Source organism: Phoenix dactylifera, chromosome 14 (genome assembly GCF_051530095.1).
Source record: "Phoenix dactylifera cultivar Ajwa chromosome 14, Ajwa_hap1_PhDact_Kaust_v1.1, whole genome shotgun sequence".
Lineage (NCBI taxonomy): Eukaryota > Viridiplantae > Streptophyta > Magnoliopsida > Arecales > Arecaceae > Phoenix > Phoenix dactylifera.
This window is the reverse complement of record NC_143203.1, coordinates 16,580,898-16,600,764: the sequence shown is the minus strand read 5'-3', so window position 1 is coordinate 16,600,764 and position 19,867 is coordinate 16,580,898. Positions and strand designations below refer to the sequence as shown.

The 19,867-nt window shown below is 41.0% G+C and overlaps 1 protein-coding gene across 1 annotated transcript; it reads right to left on the bottom strand.

Moving 5' to 3' along the window:
- Positions 1-15,928: 15,928 nt before the first annotated feature.
- Positions 15,929-17,939, bottom strand: LOC103698837 (premnaspirodiene oxygenase-like). Its single transcript, XM_008780890.6, has 2 exons — positions 17,001-17,939; positions 15,929-16,888 (listed from the first exon to the last, which is right to left on the bottom strand). The coding sequence occupies exons 1-2, from the start codon at positions 17,892-17,894 to the stop codon at positions 16,274-16,276; spliced, it is 1,509 nt and encodes a 502-aa protein (XP_008779112.4). The 5' UTR covers positions 17,895-17,939; the 3' UTR covers positions 15,929-16,273.
- Between the last annotated feature and the right edge of the window lie 1,928 nt (positions 17,940-19,867).

Genomic DNA, 19,867 nt, shown 5'->3' with positions numbered 1-19,867 from the left:
TGGAAATGTATATGTTGTAGACCTAGAAGATCTTGCAAAACATAACCAATGTCTAGTTGTAAATGAAACCAAAGAAAATGATGCTAGTTGGTTATGGCACCGTAAGTTAGGTCATGCAAGCATGGACACAATAACTAAACTAGTTAAAAGAGACTCCGTGATAGGTTTGCCAAAATTAAAATTTGAAAAGAACAAAATCTGTGAAGCATGTCAATTTGGCAAACAATCTAGGAATTCTTTTAAATCCATAAAATGTGTCTCTACCTCTAGGCCTCTAGAATTATTACATATGGACTTATTTGGTCCTACTAGAACAACAAGCCTAGGTGGAAATAAATATGGTCTAGTTATAGTAGATGATTACTCTAGGTACACATGGGTCATGTTTCTAGCACATAAGGATCAAGCATTTTCTATGTTTAAGAAGTTCCACAAGGAAGTAACAAATGCTAGAGAATCCTCAGTTATAGCTATTAGAAGTGACCATGGTACCGAATTCGAAAATCAATTATTTGATGAATTTTGTAGCAAAAAGGGGATAACCCATAATTTCTCAGCACCTAGGACACCACAGCAAAATGGAGTTGTTGAAAGGAAAAATAGAACACTAGAGGAAATGGCTAGAACGATGTTATGTGAAAGTAACCTCCCTAAGTATTTTTGGGGAGAAGCCATTAATACTTCTTGCCATATATTAAATAGAGTTCTATTAAGACCCATCATAAAGAAAACACCATATGAACTGTGGAAAAACAGAAAACCAAAGGTTAACTATTTTCATGTTTTTGGATGTAGGTGTTTTGTACATAATAATGGGAAAGATAATCTAGGGAAATTTGACCCTAAATCTGATGAAGGAATATTCCTAGGTTATTCTACAACTAGTAAAGCCTATAGAATCTTTAATAAAAAAACTCTAGTTATAGAAGAATCCATACATGTTGTTTTTGATGACTCTAGTGACATCTCATCTAGTAAGAAGGTTAATTTTGATGATGATATTGAAATACTTGAAGAAAAGATAGATGAGATGGGATTACGAGATGATAATCAAAAGTTGATTGAAGGAGAATCATCAAACCAAGAGCCTATAGTGGATCATGGGCTAACTAAAGCTTGGAGGTATGCTCACGGGCATCCTAAGGAACTAATTCTAGATGATCCATCACAACCGGTTAGGACTAGAGCATCCCTTAGGAATATGAATAATCATCTAGCCTTTGTTTCACACTTTGAGCCCAAACATATAGAAGAAGCCGAAAATGATGTAAATTGGATAAATGCAATGCAAGAAGAACTAAACCAATTTACTAGAAACAAAGTGTGGGATCTAGTAGAGAGACCTTCTGAATATCCAATTATTGGTACAAAATGGATATATAAAAATAAGCTAGATGAAAATGGAATTGTTATACGGAATAAGGCTAGACTAGTAGCAAAGGGTTATAATCAAGAAGAAGGTATAGACTTTGATGAAACCTTTGCTCCCGTAGCTAGACTTGAGGCTATTAGACTATTATTAGCATATGCATGCTCTAAAGATTTCAAACTATTTCAAATGGATGTAAAGAGTGCATTTTTAAATGGGTATATTAATGAGGAGGTGTATGTAGAACAACCTCCTGGTTTCGAAAATCATCAATACCCTAATCATGTGTATAAACTAAACAAAGCACTTTATGGGTTAAAACAAGCACCTAGAGCATGGTATGAGAGACTTAGTAAATTCCTATTAGAACATGAATTCTCTAGGGGAAATGTAGACACAACATTATTTCTGAAAAGACAAAATAAGGATATGTTGTTAGTACAGATTTATGTTGATGATATCATTTTCGGTGCCACTAACAATCGCCTCTGCGAAGAATTTGCTGATTTGATGCAGAGTGAGTTTGAAATGAGCATGATGGGAGAACTGAACTACTTCCTCGGGCTTCAAATCAAACAATCTGAAGAAGGCATCTTCATCAATCAAGTAAAATATATCAAGGAGATGCTCAAGAAGTTTGATATGGAGGGAAACAAATCAGTCAGCACCCCCATGAGCTCATCATGTAAGTTAGACCAAGATGAATCAGGTAAATCCGTCGATCAAAAACTTTATAGAGGTATGATAGGTTCTTTACTGTATCTTACTGCAAGTAGACCTGATATTATGTTTAGTGTGTGCATGTGTGCTAGATATCAGGCTAATCCTAAAGAATCACACCTAGCTGCAGTTAAAAGAATCTTTAAATACTTAATAGGAACTAAGAACATAGGACTGTGGTACTCTAAAGAATCTAGCCTAAACTTAATAGGGTACACAGATTCAGACTTCGCTGGATGTAAACTTGATAGAAAAAGTACCAGCGGGTCTTGTCAATTTCTAGGAGAAAACCTAATCTCATGGTTTAGCAAGAAACAAAACTCGGTTGCATTATCCACTGCAGAAGCTGAATATGTTGCAGCCGGGAGTTGTTGTGCTCAAATCTTATGGATTAAACAACAATTAGAAGATTATGGCATTAAACAAGATGAAATCCCCATTAATTGTGATAACACAAGTGCCATAAATCTAACTAAAAATCCAATTCAACACTCAAGAACTAAACACATTGAGATAAGACATCACTTCATAAGAGATCATGTATTGAATGGTGATGTGTCACTCCACTTTGTGTGTACTGATAATCAATTAGCAGATATTTTCACAAAACCCCTAAGTGAAGAGAGATTTAGTGTGCTTAGAAGGGGATTAGGAGTGATTGATCCATCCTAGTGGGAGTTACCACTAGATTAATTGATTTTGATGATGAGAATGAGGTTAAAAGAGAGTTTCTATTCAATGATCATCATATCAGTCCTTAATTAGGTGATTTTCCCTCATTTGGCGCGATTATAGCAAGAGTTTTAAGTGCGTGCCAAGGTTAGAGACGACTCGAGTAAGTTTCAGAGCCGGCTCCTAAGGGGGAGTCGACTCGCGCATTTGCGGGAGTCGACTCGCAAAGCTGGCAGCAAAAGGGGAGTCGACTCGCGCATATTCTGGAGTCGACTCGAGGTCGAGTCGACTCGCGACTCAGGGGAGTCGACTCGCAGTCGGGATCCGACTTTTTAACCCTAGGTTTGTCGTTTCGCAAACACTTTTCCTCAAGCCGCCACTGTTCACAAAGCCCTAGAGCCGACTCCTAGGTCATCCCCGATCGTCTCCAAGCCTTTTTCCCGTCGATTCTTCGCCGGACATTGAGTTTCCATCCGTTCCTAGGTCATTTCCGGTCCGTCCCGAGCTTCCTCTGTCCGTCCTTCATCGTCCTCAAGGTATTTTTATTCCCGTTTAGGTCAAGATGCCTCGTAAGGCCGTCGTTAGGAAGAGGTCCCGTCCCGCGGCCGTTCCCGAGCGGCGCTCCAAGGCGCGGCATGATCCCGCGAGGCAACCACCTCCGGATCGTTCCCCGCCTAGGGAGGTTCATGTTAGGCCATTGGCCGGGAAGGCCGTCTCCACCGGGAGGTATGTCGATTTTGACTTCCTCTCCCGGGAAGGGTTCACCATAGGCGATAGGCTTAGAGCCCAGGGTCTAGAGTACTTCCTCACCTTGGACCTTCCCACCTATCCTGGCCTAGTTCAAGAGTTCTATAGTACCGTCCATCGGGGAGATGGAGGTATTGAGGGCACGGTATTAGGTGTCCCATTACGTGTCACGGAGGATCTCGTTGCCCATATCCTCCACCTCCCACTGGTAGGGGTAGCTCCTGCACATCCTGAGGATAGATTTGAGGCCCTTACGATCGTCTTAGGGCAGCCACCTCAGTCCCCCCTAGATGAGGTATCTGCTAGCTCACTTCCTATTGAAGTGAGAATCCTCTTGAGCATTCTATCCAGGTCCATCTTCCCTAAGACAGGAAGATTTGATTTTGTGAATGAGAGGGACCTAGCTATTATGTCTTACATTCTTCAGGACACCCCGGTCAACTTCCCCAAGCTGATTTATAGGTATATGTGTGAGCCTTTAGATAGACCTAGGCTCTCCCTCCCATACGGGATGATATTCACTCTCCTGTTTAGGCAGTACGAAATTTCCATTCCTGAGAGGGAACCCTCTCGTGCCTTGCGATGGACTGATCGCTTGGGTACGGGGACCATGCACAGGATGGAATTTCGGAAGAAAGACGGGATCTGGGTTAGGAAGTCCACTCTCACTGCTCAGACCACCAGACCATCACCCAGTCCTGAGCCAGACTCTGATTACCCAGACTCTCCACATCATCCAGACCTTCCATCCACTCCTCCTGCTCCTACCACCTCTGCCGGACCTTCCTCCTCAGCTCCACCATCTATGGAGGTCCGTATTGATCCAGAGCAGCTCCGAGAGCTGCGGCAGGAGATCGTCCGAGATTTGAGGGACGAGCTGCTCCGGGAGCTCCGAGGTTCCGTGCCAGCTGCCACTCCTGCACCCACTCCTGCACCCACTCCATCCTCCGCATTGGTGCCATCCTTGACAGCCGTGACAGACATGACGGCTAAAGTGCGGGAAGAGATATATAATATCAGGGATTTGATGCAGGCCCAGTTCCGCAACATGAGGGAGATCAAGAGCACCACTCGACAGTTTCGAGAGGAGATAGGCCGTGACATGCACACCACTACCGAGGGGGCCGAGCGCTTGTCGAATGTGATTGTCGGCAAGCTGGACGCACTTCAGACCTCAGTGACTGGGCTTCAGACGTCGGTGACTGAGCTCTCCACTATGCACAGCAGAGCCACCTCGTCTATCATCACACAGCTTAGCCATGTCACAGAGGCAGTCGCCCTCCTCATGGAGCGGAGCAGATTGGGAGGAGGAGCCACATCCTCCAGAGGAGGAGACGCATCCTCGAGAGGAGGAGCTACATCCTCGAGAGGAGGAGCTACATCCTCGAGAGGGGGAGCTACATCCTCGAGGAGGACATAGATGATTTTGAGTTGTGTTTTATCTTCTTTTGTATTGTTTTTGCCTTACTTATAGTATGCTCAAATGTATTCACCTTCATATCAATACAATGAGTAGACATCTTATCTTTATTTCTGTGCCAATTGACTGTGCCATTTGATGTTTGATTGTGCCATTTGTGCCATTGATTGTGTGTGTGATTACCTCCTTTTTGATATGATGACAAAAAGGGGGAGAAATATGTATAAAATATGTAATAAGGGGAGAAATATGGTTAAAATATGTAAAAGAACTCTTAAAAACACACACAAATTTGTTCTAAGTGGATTCGGTACCTCGAGGCTCATTATCTCTCTTTTGGGGCTCCTAATGGAGTAATCTCCAGAATCTATTCAAGGGATATTCGGAGATTAGCTTAATCGTACTCAAGAACAAATTGACAGATTTTCCCTCTAAAAACAAAAAATTCAGTTCAAAAATTTCAAAGCATTAAAAGGAAATTCAGAAAACTAAAACTAGTTGAATGCATATGTTGAGGGGGAGAATCTGAATTTTAATCAAGATAAATCATTGATAACATATAAGCCAAACAATTGATTGCATAATATGGAGGCTTATATAATTCCAAATGAAAGGGGGAGCTTTAACTCCGAAATTTAAATGTTTCACACCTTTCAAACTTGGATAAATTAAATTTTCAGACATTTGAATTCACTTGTGAATTTTATTTCATTATTTATTGAGCAATTCATTTTACGTATACTCAAAGTTTTGTCATCATCAAAAAGGGGGAGATTGTGGAGTGATTGATTAAAACCCCGTTTGATTTTGATGAGCTCAAAGCATTTGAGTATATCGTGTGATTACTAATGAATTCAATTGAGTGTTTCAGTGAAAATCCTGCTCAAGTGTTTCTAGACATGGTTTACAGTATTTTGGATAAGTTAAGAAGTCTGCTGAACCAATGTCTGAGACTCGAGTCGACTCCCGAGTTTCACGAGTCGACTCCAAGCGTATCAAGGTCACTGGCACGAGCTCGAGTCGACTCCTAATCAGTATGAGTCGACTCCGACTGAAAACAGACAGAAGGATAGAAGAGCAGTCTTTCAGATCTGAGATTCGAGTCGACTCCAGTGGAACGCGAGTCGACTCCCAGCGGTGCACAAAGAAAAAGTCAGAGAGTGTTTTATGGACTCTGAGATTCGAGTCGACTCCAGTGGAACGCGAGTCGACTCCCAGCGGTACACAAAGAAAGAGTCAGAGAGTATTTTATGGACTCTGAGATTCGAGTCGACTCCAGTGGAACGCGAGTCGACTCCCAGCGGTGCACAAAGAAAAAGTCAGAGAGTGTTTTATGGACTCTGAGATTCGAGTCGACTCCAGTGGAACGCGAGTCGACTCCCAGCGGTACACAAAGAAAGAGTCAGAGAGTATTTTATGGACTCTGAGATTCGAGTCGACTCCAGTGGAACGCGAGTCGACTCCCACCGGTGCACAAAGAAAAAGTCAGAGAGTGTTTTATGGACTCTGAGATTCGAGTCGACTCCCGCATTACGCGAGTCGACTCCAAGATTGTGCGACCATCAACAGAGAAAACCATGTTACTGCCACTGAGATTCGAGTCGACTCCCAGACAGCTCGAGTCGACACCAAGACAAGCTTCACGTCAAAAGGCAGAAGACCAACTTTCGGAAACTGAGAGCCGAGTCGACTCCAAGGAAGTTCGAGTCGACTCCAAGACTGGATGAGCCAAAAGACAGAGAATCGGGAGTTCGGGCTCTGAGATTCGAGTCGACTCCCAGGACAGTCGAGTCGACTCGAGAGGGCAAAATTCAAATTTGTATCCACGGTCTACAGAGGAAAAGCCGACTCCAAAATTGCCAGGTCAGCGCCAGAAGTTGGCGAGTCGACTCCGGGCCAAGACGAGTCGACTCCCAGTCGTGACGGCAACTTTAATTCAAACTTGGAACAGTTGCCGAGTCGACTCCTGAAAAGCTTGAGTCGACTCCCGCTACAGCCGAGTCGACTCCTGATCGCGCGAGTCGACTCCAACCCACCAACGGTCACATTGTCAGGCTGCGCAGAGTGTGCAGAACGGCCAGAAAAAGTGGAGTAACGGCTAGTTTCCGTGGGGGTTGGCTTAAATAGCCACAGAAGACTGTAGCAAAATAGAGAACATACATTCCACTCCAAGCATTCAAGTCTTCAAGCTTTGCAAGTGCTCTTCAACGAGAAAAAGGGGAGATCAGCATTTACTGCGCCACCAACTTCTCCCCAGCATTCAAAGCTTCCTCCTCCTACATTCAAGTCGATCACTCATCCAAGAGGAGACCAGAGTCAAGAAGCCATTCCTCTACTTAAGCTTAAAAGCGTTTGAGGGCTTCTAAACTCATCCTTGAATATATTGTTTCATACCTGCTTTTGAGAAGCTTATTTTCTGTTTTCTTTCTACTACGTGTATTTACTTGGTTCAATCGGGGGATTGAATCAAGGGGATAAAGGTTAGTTGGTGAGCCAGTTTTAAAACCAACGTGTGAAAGGGTTTGATTGTGAGCCCGGGAAAACAATCGGGGTTGGTTCTAGTCGGTGAGCCTGGGAAAACCGACCGAGTTCGTTGTTAGCTCGTAAAACAACAAGTTTGGTTGTGAGCTTGCAAAACAACCGGCTGTAATCCAAGGGGGTTATAGTGTATTCCCAAGAGAAACTTGGGGAGTGGACGTAGGAGCAAGGGATAGCTCCGAACCACTATAAAACTTGTGTTTGTGATTGATTGTCTCTTCCTCTTCTCATTTCATATTGCTCACAGCACATAGTAATTAATTAAATAACTTGGCATAGTTTTTAATTAATCATCCATAACGTTTTAAATTATCCAAATTGTTTTAAAACCCAATTCACCCCCCCCTCTTGGGTTGTCTATCTGGGCAACAGAATTCCAATCTAAGAAAGAAATGAGAACTGTGAAAAGAGTTCAGAATTCCAATCTCTACACTAAAGATAATATAAAGGGAAAGATTTAAATTATAATATACAGATAATACAGATATGGAATGGTCTGCACTATTAGAAAAACTTAAGAAAAGAAGAAGAAAAAGGACTCTGCATAATTTAAATGTTTGTAACTGATAGGGGGAGATTTTTTTTTCTCCTTAACTTGTTGAAATTATGCATATATCTCTGAATGTCAAATTTGTTCAGAACTTTATTATAAAATTTCTATAATTGCTGTGAAATTTATTGCAAAATTCTTTTAAACTCAATGATTTTGTCATCATCAAAAAGGGAAAGATTGTCAACCCTAAAGGATGAATTTTGATGATTACAAATACTTGAGATGATGTTGTGTATTAATGATGTTGGCTTAGTTGTGAAGTTTTATAAGTCAATAAAAATCGGAAGAAGTGAAGCACTGCAAAATCATAAGTTCTTGGCAAACACTTCATTAGATATGTTCTAAAAGGAAAATGATTTTAATCTAATCCATGGAGATCAAAGATGAAGTCTAAAGTTTTCTATTTGAAAAACTTGAGTCAACCCCTAAGCAAAAAGGACAAGTTTGAGTTGACTCTGGCATGTTTTCTTCAAGCGGCATAGTCAGTGAGTCAACCTCCGCAAAACATGAGTCGACCCTTGTGTAGTTCAAATTAAACAGAGAGCTTTCACCGCTAGAGACAAAGTTTAAAGAGTTGATCCTTGCTCTAAATGAGTCGACCTCTGAAATTGAAGAGTCGACCCTTGCGTTTGAAGAGTCGACCCCAGTTTAGTCTCAACGTCAATCAAAAAAGTACTGCATGAGTCGATCCTTGTGTTTAAAGAGGCGACTCCTAAAGAAGATGAGTCGACCCTTATGGTAAATGAGTCGACCCATTGAAGTTATCACAGCAAGAGCCGTCTCAATATCTTGAAGAGCCGACCCAAGATAAACATGAGTCAACCCCTGAGTTACATGAGTCGACCCCTGTATTGCTGGGACCACAATGGAAAGCTTGCAACAACTTTTATCTTCTTATGTACAGCAAGAGCCGTCTCAATATCTTGAAAAGATTCCTATCAGAACGGAAAGAAAGGAATTCAAATCTCTCTGAAGAACTCGTCTAGAAATTCAAGGGAACCTTACAAAGGAAACAATAAGGAAAGAAAAAAGATTCCATCAAGAAAGAAAAGTTTCCACTAAGGAAAAGAGAAGAAAAAGCTAAACTGTTCATCATCCTCACCGGCACTCATCTGAAACTTACTCCTGTGAGAAAATCAGTCGAAGCTTCTCATTGAATCGAGAAGAGCTGCTGCTCAAGCATTGGGACATTTTTCCACAGCCAACCTCTTCATCGGCTTCAGCCTTTATTTTTATTGATTTATTCTATATATTCTGAAGCTTTGAGTTTTCTGGTTACAACTTTCATTTATTTGGATTGACTGTTGCTGTAACAGTTTCATTCATTTGAAACTTGTAAAGGCTCTTCCAAGCCTTGATTGGAAGTTGCTGAATCGGAAGTATTCAGGAAGGAAAATAGTTTCTGGTTGGTTTGTCTGAAAACCAACTGGATTGTTTGTGAGCCCGGAAAAACAAACGGTGCAAAGTTTTTGATTGGTTTGTGTTGTCGGATTTCTATTTACTTAAAAATATGCGAAACAGATCGTTGTTAGAATCGACAGACAAAGTTTAAATTAATTTTACTCTTATCTGTTCTACTCGAAGAATAGTGGTTGTAAGAGGTCGATCCACAGGGAGGCGGTTGGAGTTGCATAAAAATTTAAACATTCACTCGGATTCAAAATCGATTTTTGAATAACAAAAGAAAACGTTACGTTGGGGATGTTGAATATTTTCTAATTGAAAATAAACAAAGGGAAGAAAGAAAACTTTGCAATTGAAATTGGATGCAGAGTAGGGGTCGATTTCTAAAGACAGAATATGAATTAAAATCATCAGTCGAATAGCAAAGATTAATTTCAGAGTTATTTTAAAACTAAGAATTTCAGAATAAATTGCAGAGATTAAACTAAACCTAGAGCACGGATTGCATAAAAGAAAATTAATATATTGTATATAAAGCAAACATTAAAAAGATTGCATAAAAAAAAGGGAAATTAAACTGAACCTAGAATAGTAATTGTACGAAAAAGAAATGATAGATTTTATAAAAATAAAATCGATTACAAATAACAATGGAGATTAGAGGCCTAATACTCCTTCTCTTTTGCAAATAAAATAAAGAAAAAGAAAGAAAAACAAATCACTTTTCTTCTCCCTCTCTCTCCCACGGTATAACTTCAACATAGAATATATATTTTTTTTTCTTTCTTCTTTCCAAGAACAGAGCAATGCTTTATTTCTTCTTCTCTCCCCACCGAACCGAGCTCCCTCTCTCCCCTGTTCTTTGGCTCAACACCCAGCCAAGAGCTCCCTCACTTGTTCCTGCCTTCTTCCCCTCTTCTTATAGCCCTTGGAGACGTGTTGGGGACGAGCTGGCAGCACCATGATTGCGGAGTGCTGGGATTTTTGCCGTGTGAAGAATGCGGTCGCTGGGATTCCAGGAGACAGCTGGGAATGTTGATCACGGAATGGAGCTGATCATGGCTTGATTGTTGGGAGATTGCTGGGTCGAAAGATGAATGCGGACGGGCTGATCCGTGGGTTCCTTCTTTGGATGTGCCGGCTGGGACATTCATGGCACGGAAGAGCTGGGATTTTGATCGCATAAGGAAGGAGACGCGGAAGAGATGCTGGGATGGAGATGTGATCGCGGTTGACACGTGGTTGAGGGGCTGGAGACGCGTTGGGGATGAGCTGGCCGCGATGTGTGGTACGCTGATTTGGGAAGGAGCTACAGACGGACGCCTGGGATGGATGCGGAAGAAGCGGTGGTTCCGGACGATGGCTGGATGCGGGATCACTTGGAGCTTCGTGGACGCCGGATTGGAAGCGAGATCACGACTCGAAATGGACATGGGAGGCTGAAGAGCACTGCGGGATACTCGGACGCAGGATCCGGGCAGCTCGGATGCGGCTGGAACGGGCAAAAGAAGCTGCTAGTAGGAAGAAGAACAGTGATCAGAAAAGAACATTTACGAAACACTGTTCATATGAACAGTGTTTTTACGTAACACTGTTCATATGAACAGTGTTTTCACGGAACACTGTTCATATGAACAGTGATTTCAGCCATGAATAGAAATTTTGGGAATAAATAGTAATTTCAGCTTTTGTTTATGGGATTGGAGGTTAAAAAGTTCTTTTTCTTTGTGATGAAGTGAGAGTGGGAATCTCTATTCCGGAAGAGTGCGGGTGCTAATCCGGAAAAGAGGGAACGTGAGGATCACTGGAAGATCGCACGCGGGCTCGGATGTTTGGGTGCAATTATGCTTGATCATATCATGGCAAGATTGGGCCCACGCGGTTTGGGGCCATGATGCATCCCTCTAAACCCTACCAAATGCGCATTTAAACTTTAATTTATACTAACATGTGCCAAACAAAAAATATAATATTAACTCGGTGAATTTATCATTATCAGTTAGCAATAACACTAATTTAGGTGATATATAGATCGCACTTTTATGCTCTCGTCAGTTTGTCTGAAAACCAACTAGGTTGTTTGTGAGCCCGGAAAACAAACGGTGATAGATTTTCAGATGGTTGCCTGGAAAAACCAACTATGTTTTTGATTGTGAGCCCGAAAAATAATCAGGCTGTAATCTGCTGGGTTATAGTGAAATCTCAAGCTAGACTTGGGGAGTGGATGTAGGTGCTGGGAGTACACCGAACCACTATAAACCTTGGTGTTTATGTGTGTGATTTATCTCTCTTCCTCCACTGCATATTTCTGATTTCTTTTCTCATCTTATTCACTGCTTCATTTGTGTAATCTTATTTCCGCTGCTAAATCTACAAGTTATTGAAAGATAATAATAACTCAAATTCTTCACATGTTTAATTTTAAAAGATCCAATTCACCCCCCTCTTGGGCTGCACCTCTGGGCAACACATCATATATACAAACTAACATGAATTTAATCTAAACAATATACATCATATGCATCTTATTTTTAGATCTGAATTTGTCAACTAACATGTTTAAATCAGATTTAATTCATGTTCTTCATATCAGATATATACTTTGAACCTATGGCTCTGATGCCACTGTTGGAAACCCTAGTGGTCGCATGCATATATTTTTAAAAATTTTACAGCGGAAGCATGAATTAAACTATTTAATTCCTATGCATGCTAGAGATCATATCTCTACAATAAAAATAGATGCAGGGCTTTAAACATTTATCCTACACAAGTATGCATGATCCTATGTCTAACATGTAGTCATGCAGAATTTTAGCAACCTAGTTGATTTCTAATCCTAAATTCTAATGAGATCAGATCTCATACCTTTTTGCTTTCAGAACTTTGATGATCCCTTGATCACCTTCTATAGCCGCACATGCGTTCGTTCTCTACGGATAGTTCACATGAAGCTCTAGGATGATCCACAACTGCAGGAGTGCTAGCTCGCACAGAGGTGCTGCAGTAGCTGAATTTTTCTCCTTCGAAGTACTCAACTTTTATTCTTCTTCGAGATGAAAGAGAAGAAGGTGAAGAGAGGAGACGACAAGCTTCAGAATTTTCCAGAGTCCCTAGGACTCTCAAAAATTTAATCTCCAAAACCCTAGGCGTGGGGTCCCTTTTATAGCTAAAAGACCCCCCACGCCTCACACCTCTTTTGGCCAACGAATTTAGCTGATAAAATTCCTAAAAAATTCTGGTGAACCGGTAGCTTAGAAGTGAAAAAATCCTCATTTAATTTTATGCCATGAATCCCTAAAAATCAGGTGGTTCATGTGCCCCAAACATCAGCTGCACGCCACCCTTTCTTTATGCGCCATACATCCCTACTAATTAGGAATTTCATCCTAATCTCTTTAGGAAGGTTTGAGGTGCCATATTTATTGAGAAAATAGCCCCACACCTCCTCTTTCCTCATGCCAAAAATTGGCCAAAAATAAAGAGGAGAGGGCCACCAATTTTAGGGATAAGGATGACATGTCTTTCTTCTCCAAGAAAGAAAGCTAGGGTCCTAAATTTTAGAGATTCTTCTTCTTATCAATTTCTGAATTTTTGAACTTAGAATCCTTATCAAATAAGGATTTTTAATAGACTCGCGTCAATCCCAATCCAATTGGGTCAAGTTCGATTAATTGGGTCGAGCCCAATCTACTCGGGTCGACCCAATCTAATTAGGTCAAATCCCTATGAAGCCCAAATTGAATTTTATTCAATATGGCTTAACCTAAGCTCAATCATTCAATCAATTGAGTTCATTATCAATATAATTGCTAATTAATCCTTCAATAATTCAATAATTATTTTACTGCAACTTTTGCTTAGGTAATCTGTCAATCGAATTGACCGATGTACCCCTAGACGATTCTTAACCGTCGATCAGCCACTTGATCAATCTAGAAAATTCTATGCGTGTGACCCCATAGGTTCGAACCTAAGCCGGTAGCACAAGAACAACATTTTGTACTAATTGAAATGACCATCTAGCAATGGTACTCGACGTTTGGATAGGTTGAATAATTGCAAAGCAATATTCTGAAATCCTTGGACTATGGTTATCGTATAATTCATCCTTATGACACCGAATGCTTAGAATGATTTCAGAGTTCACTGTCAACTTTTTAATCAGTTCATTCATAATGTTTTTCAACTTTACAAATCCTGTGACTCCTCACAAGGATTATCCTAGCCAAGATTTTGCTAAATTGAACACAAGGGCATTATCTCCTATTACCAGGAGGGGTCAATTCCATCTTGACTCACACACCGACTTCGCAAGTACTTGACTGCACCCAGTAACCTTCCGTCCGTCACTGAATTAGAAACTCAGATAGTCCGGCACCAAAGTATAGTGAGTTGCTTGCTAGTCACCGTGGTGATCTTAGGTTGGAGGGACATATATACCCATATCCACTCGGAACCTCTCTTGATAGCAGAGCGTTCCGAAACTGATCACGTTTAGTGAAATATACTCTTACACTTCACCTGTGTGGCATATCAGTGTCTCTACACTCCTTGATTAAGAGAACAACCAACGATATGGCACACAACGACCTATTCTTGATAATGCTATTGTCCTAGTAATAGCATATCGTTTGGTCACAAACAGGTTTAAGGACTCATAGACAAATCCTCCTTTATCTTTTAAAAAAGTCCTAAGGACTTCATCACATCACCAGAGTTTAAGAAGATGTCCAAAATATATGCGATGAATAATGTCAAATAACCTTTTATTAATTCATTAATTCATATACAATTCAATCATTAATAGGCTGATGATTGACTTTTATTGGTATAGTCCATGTAAGTATGTAACCCTCGAAGAGGCCCATAAAAACCTCAACAACTATCTCAGTAAGTGCTTTAATGATCTACTTGTGTTGACATCTCATTAAGGCCGACAATATGTGCTCAGGGCTTTGTAGCATTTTTGTTACGGTTTGCAAGTCAGTACAAAATCCAATTCAAATTTAAACTCGAATTTAAGTTTTGCATAGATGGAAATCATCAAGACATCTATTGAAGATGCGCACCAAAAAACAAATTCAAATTTAAATTCATGCCTCCTATTATAGTTGTGATTTCGCATGTGATGTGCTCCTATTAGGAAGGCTCCTATTGTCAGTGATAATTGCATGACCAACTAACGTATAACTTTACTACATGATTTGATCCTACCATCCCAACTTGACCTCCTAATTCATTTTGACCCAACCCTACTTTTATCTTAAGTAATAGTATCCAACAAGTTCCAAGTATATATACTAAACGTGAAAAATTTACTAATTCAAAATTAGGATTTGGAGGACATCTTGAAGTTGTGAGGAGATCAATAATACATTGAATATCCAATACAAGATTAAATGTTTCTAGATCTATATGGATAAAACTGAGAGATGATTGATAATATACTATAGTCTAACAACCATTTGTCTGTTTTCTACTTGAAACTTGCTAATGACCACATATTTTTTTTTCTATACCATGTACATCTGATACCGATGTTAAATTTCTGAATTTATTAAATGACACACAAGATTTAAACAAGTGAAAGGTTGTTGAGGTTTATGATTTCAAAATCCTATTAGTTTTGGTACCTTTCTTTGAATCTATTCTTTAATGCGCTTTGCTTCATTTACCCTCATAAATACTTATCTATATTTGTCCTTGTAGCTGGCATGTGTGGTGTCCATGCAATGAAGTAAAAATAGCTATGCTTTTTTATTATTTTTATTATTTTGAGAAACAGTGCAGCATATGTAACAGAAATGGCATTATCATATTTTTTTTTTATGATGTTTCCAAGAATTTTCATGAATTTTGAAAGGGGTAGAGCTTTCCCTCTCCACTCCACTTGATATAGTGCAACATCTTCAAAATGCTTGAAAGCAAAGTTGCTTCCTGATACATTATTATCATTGAACTTTCCAATCGAGCATACGGAAACTTGGAAGAAAGCATCATCCCACTATTCTTCATTAGCCTCAGGTAAGGCTAGATGACTAATAGCTTACATACCCTTCTTCAATAGTTTGTCCTAGCGTCCTATAAAAAAAAAAAGAAAAAACTTAGCAAGTCTGTTTTTTTTTCTTCCTATAGGATTTAGGCCATTCAGACCAGCCCACTTCTATTCTATTTCTAGGTATTTATGAATATAGGCTTAGCCAGCCTATAATTCTATAATTTTGTTGGTTGTATTGGCCTAATCTATATATGAATTCAATAAAATTTTCAGCCCAATCATCCAAACAGGCTCTAAAATATCTCACTACCTTAAAAGTTCTGATGTAGATCATATCGATTGTGGCTTGCTGTATGTATGCAACCTTATCATTTCTCATGTTCTGTGGTATGCATGCACAGTCATATTGATCAACAATTTTCACTACCTATTTAAGGAAATAAGCTTATTCGCATAAGAAAGACTCTTTATAAGGACAAAAACAGTAATGCTGTCACATGGAGATCACACAGCTAAAACAAAATAAATTCACCATGCATCATGGGAAGCCATAAGCGAACATCGCCAGGATGAAAATGAGACTGAAATGTGCAATTACGAAGATCACCTACAAAAGGATGGTGCCCAACACATAACGGAGAGTCATAAGACTTGGAGGTCAGCAGAACTAACGTTTTATTTTATTTCCAAACCTTCTATTTCTTCATAAAAACACTATTTTAATTGCAAGGACACAATAATTTTGTATACCACGAGCACACAGGCAGGCTTGCAATAGTGCATGTAGATATCTGGCAGCATAGTCTGCTCCCCTAAAAGCAACATCTAATTACTTCAGCTATATATCATTCAGATGGGCACGTAAGGAGTAGCAATTAACCACAGAGGCGACTTCAAGCCCACGGCTGCCCCAAAGGACTCGTTCATGTCCAAATCATTGGGGCCCATCCCATTAGGGAGCTTCCAATCAAAATAGTAGAGCAGGTTGGCCAGGGCCATCTCCACCTGAGCCATGCCAAAGGTCATCCCCGGGCACATCCTCTTGCCTGCACCAAAAGGCATGTACTCATAGTTGCCACCTTTGTAGTCCACCGAGCTGCCATCGAATCTCTCAGGCCTAAAGTTCTCTGGGTCCTCCCAATACCTCGGATCCGTTGCCATAGCCCATGCGTTGACCATAATCCTGCTCCCTGCAGGGATATCGTAGCCGTCCACGTGGCATCTCTCACGGCAGACTCTCGGCAGGAACACCGGAGCCGGCGGGTGCAATCTCAGAGACTCTTTGATCACCAACTTCATGTAATGGAATTCATTGGTATCTTCCTCCTTGATCTTGGCCTTCCCCTTCAAAGCTTGCCTCACCTCTGCTTGAACCTTCTCCATTTTCTTGGGGTGTCTCATTAACTCTGCCATCGTCCAGTCCAGCGTCGTCGATGATGTCTCAATCCCTGCCCCGAACATATCCTACAAATAATGAAAAGATAGGTACTTGAATCAATATGTATTGTCATGCCTTTTATTTATTTATTTATTCATTTTTATAGAACAAGCTAGATGCATAGTTAGGCATACCGACCATGATTACGGCCTTGATGCTGGTGAGCGTGAGGGGGAACTCAAGTCCACCATTTTCTTTTAGCTCTAAGAGAACGTCGACAAGATCTTCCCCTTGTTGCCGTTCCTCGTTGCTGCTATTTTTGGTTTCTCTCTTCTCTTCATGCTCCTTGATGATCTCCCCGAGGATCTCATCCATCTCGCTGTGACATTTTTTTAACCTTGAGCTCACTCCACTGAGAGTGTCAATAAAGCTTAACGAGGGGAATAGATCAGCTACGCTAAATCCGGAGAGGAATTCAACGAGTTTCTTCATTGCTGAGATGAATCTCGGCCCATGCTTGCATTTTGCACCAAATGCCACCCTCGAGGTCGTAGTATTGGTTGTCAGGAGAAACATCTCACTGAGGTTAACTGGGGAATTGTTCATCGTGGAGATATATTCCACTAGGTTGGACATCTCCTCTTGTCGAAGTGTGCTGAAGGACTTGACACGCTTTGCACTCAGTAGTTCGATAACGCATATCTTCCGCAGCTCCCGCCAGTAGCTACCGTAGGGCGCGAAGACGATGTCAGCGCCGTCATAGAACGCCTTGGACGCTAGTATTTTGTCCCGCGAGGCGAAGATGAGATCTTGGGTCTTCAGGATCTCTCTTGCCATCTCCGGGGAGGAGACGATAATGTGATCGACTTGTCCGAGCTTGAGGTGCATGAGAGGGCCATGCCGCCGCGACAGCTCACGGAGGGCACGGTGAGGGGGAGCTCCGAGCAAATGGTGGAGGTGACCTATGATAGGGAGCTTCCATGGGCTCGGAGGCAGCTTTCGTGTTGCTGTGGATTTGGTTAACTTTATCACTATGAATACAAAGAGGAGGAAGGCGGAAAGAAAGGGTAAGGAAGGGAGCTGGAGTTCCATGGCTGGTGCTCTGATGCTTTTGAGTGTAATGTGCTCTGATGCTCTTCTTATATTTATAGGGGGCATACGATTCTAGTGTCGTAATTCTTTTTGTTTTTTGCCTGGACTTCAAACAGTTTAGCTTTATCCATGTTAATGGTCTCACATTATTGGTTGATAGAGAATCAAATTTACCAATAAGTCACGAAATGCTATGGTTCTTACATATGATTTCTTAATTTATTCAGAAATAATTCGTTGAGGATAAAGGAGGCTGTAAAGGGCCACCCAATAGTGTCGTAAAAATAAAAGGAGTAATACCATACATGTTGCTTTGATTCGCCACCATTGTTCAACGGAAGTGACAGAGAGCCACGAGACTAAACCATAGCAGTACTGAAAGTGATGGTCAAGTTTTTCTTCTAGTGAGACGAAAAAATGATCAAGGTTTGGGAAAAAATAATGATACAATTGTTTAAGCGAAAGTCGAAGCGACTATTGAAGACTATGAAGCTTCAAAATTTCCGCAAACGATGTTTGACTTTTGTTCTTATTCATGATCTTTAACGCCTTCGTATGGCTGTGGTTCGTTTGCTGGTTACGTTTGACGGTGACTTTACGGTGTCATTTGAGTGGCTTTTGGACTTTTTGGTGGGGCAATGGGGAGGTTAGACCAAATAGATCGTCTAGTTGCTTTTTTTTAGATGGACCAAATGGTCGCTAGCAGGGTGCGGTAGAATCAGATTTTAAGTTGGACCAAATAGATTTTAATTATTGTTGTGTGTGCTGGGACGGCTGCTAGTGCCGGGTCTTAGATGCTGTTTGGGTGTCAGTTTACAATATTCCTTGGAAAAATGAGTCAATGGTGGAAGGAAAGAAATTTTTGTCTCTAGCTTTTTTCTTTTTTTTTTAACTTTTCTAATAAGTTTTTGAAAAAGAAAGAAGAAAACACTTTCTTTTTTGTTTTGGTAAAAAAAATAGGAGGGGGAGAGGAAGCCTCACCCGTGTAGCAACCCCATTGAGCCCCTTTCCACTACGAAATATTAGATGCAGGCCGCAAGTTTTCCGCGTACCCTCCCGACCCATGGGCTCTCCCCACTAGGATTAACAGCCATGTGTGAGTACGTTACTCCAGTGCCACCTCGGTACCAACAGACTAGAAGCGCTACCACCGGCAGCATCTAGGCGTGGGACATCCGGTCTCCGAATTTAATCGACGCCCGTGCGTTTCGAACCTGTACCACCCCGGTGGAAGACAAAGCTCCGTTCCATCTATGCTACCACCTTGGTGGCGAAATAAAACTTTCTCACTGCATGTACTTAAGAATAAGATCTCAAAGAATTTTATAAAGAAATCGTTCAGTCGGTCCTATAGTTTTATTTTTTATTTTTTCTTTTTTTTGGATCATGGGCTCCATGAAGGTCAGGGTTAGTTTTTTCATTGAATTTTCTATCTTCATTTGTATCTTCCCCTCACCTTCGGTCAAAGATTAGATTCATTCAGAGGAGAGACTAGTAAAGTTTGACTCCAAAATTTCCACTTGCCAGCTTTGATCAGTTCCCATTGATAGGAATGTGGCCAAGTCTGGGGTATAACAATCAAAGGAAGAATATATTACCATTAGCCATGCCTTTTAGCTCCATGTATTAGAATCTAGGGCCTCGTATTCTTGACCGTAACGAAAGAGAGGTTCAATGATGCGACAAGAGAAGGTAAGCCGCAATTATAGAATAGGACCAAGTGATAAACAAAAAAAAGCCGCATTACTGTGGTTTATCGACAAAGGGCTGGAGCATGGTCGTGGTGCCACGCCCCGAACGCAGAGCGCGACAAACGCCGCACACCTGCATGGCGGATTGTACAGGTGCTGACCCAAAGATTGATTTTGATGATCACAAAACCTTGAAGTATAATTACTAATGGTTGTTTTGCAAGAAGAAAGATAAATTATTTTGCAAGGAATATAGCAAGTTGGAAGAATGCAAGAAGGCCT

What these genes read in the sequence shown, in the direction of transcription:
- LOC103698837 (XM_008780890.6), bottom strand. Translation starts at nt 17,894, where the DNA reads ATGGAACTCCAGCTCCCTTCCTTACCCTTTCTTTCCGCCTTCCTCCTC. An exon ending in GCATCAAGGCCGTAATCATG is followed by an intron (nt 16,889 to 17,000) that starts GTCGGTATGCCT and finishes CATTATTTGTAG; the next exon opens with GATATGTTCGGGGCAGGGAT.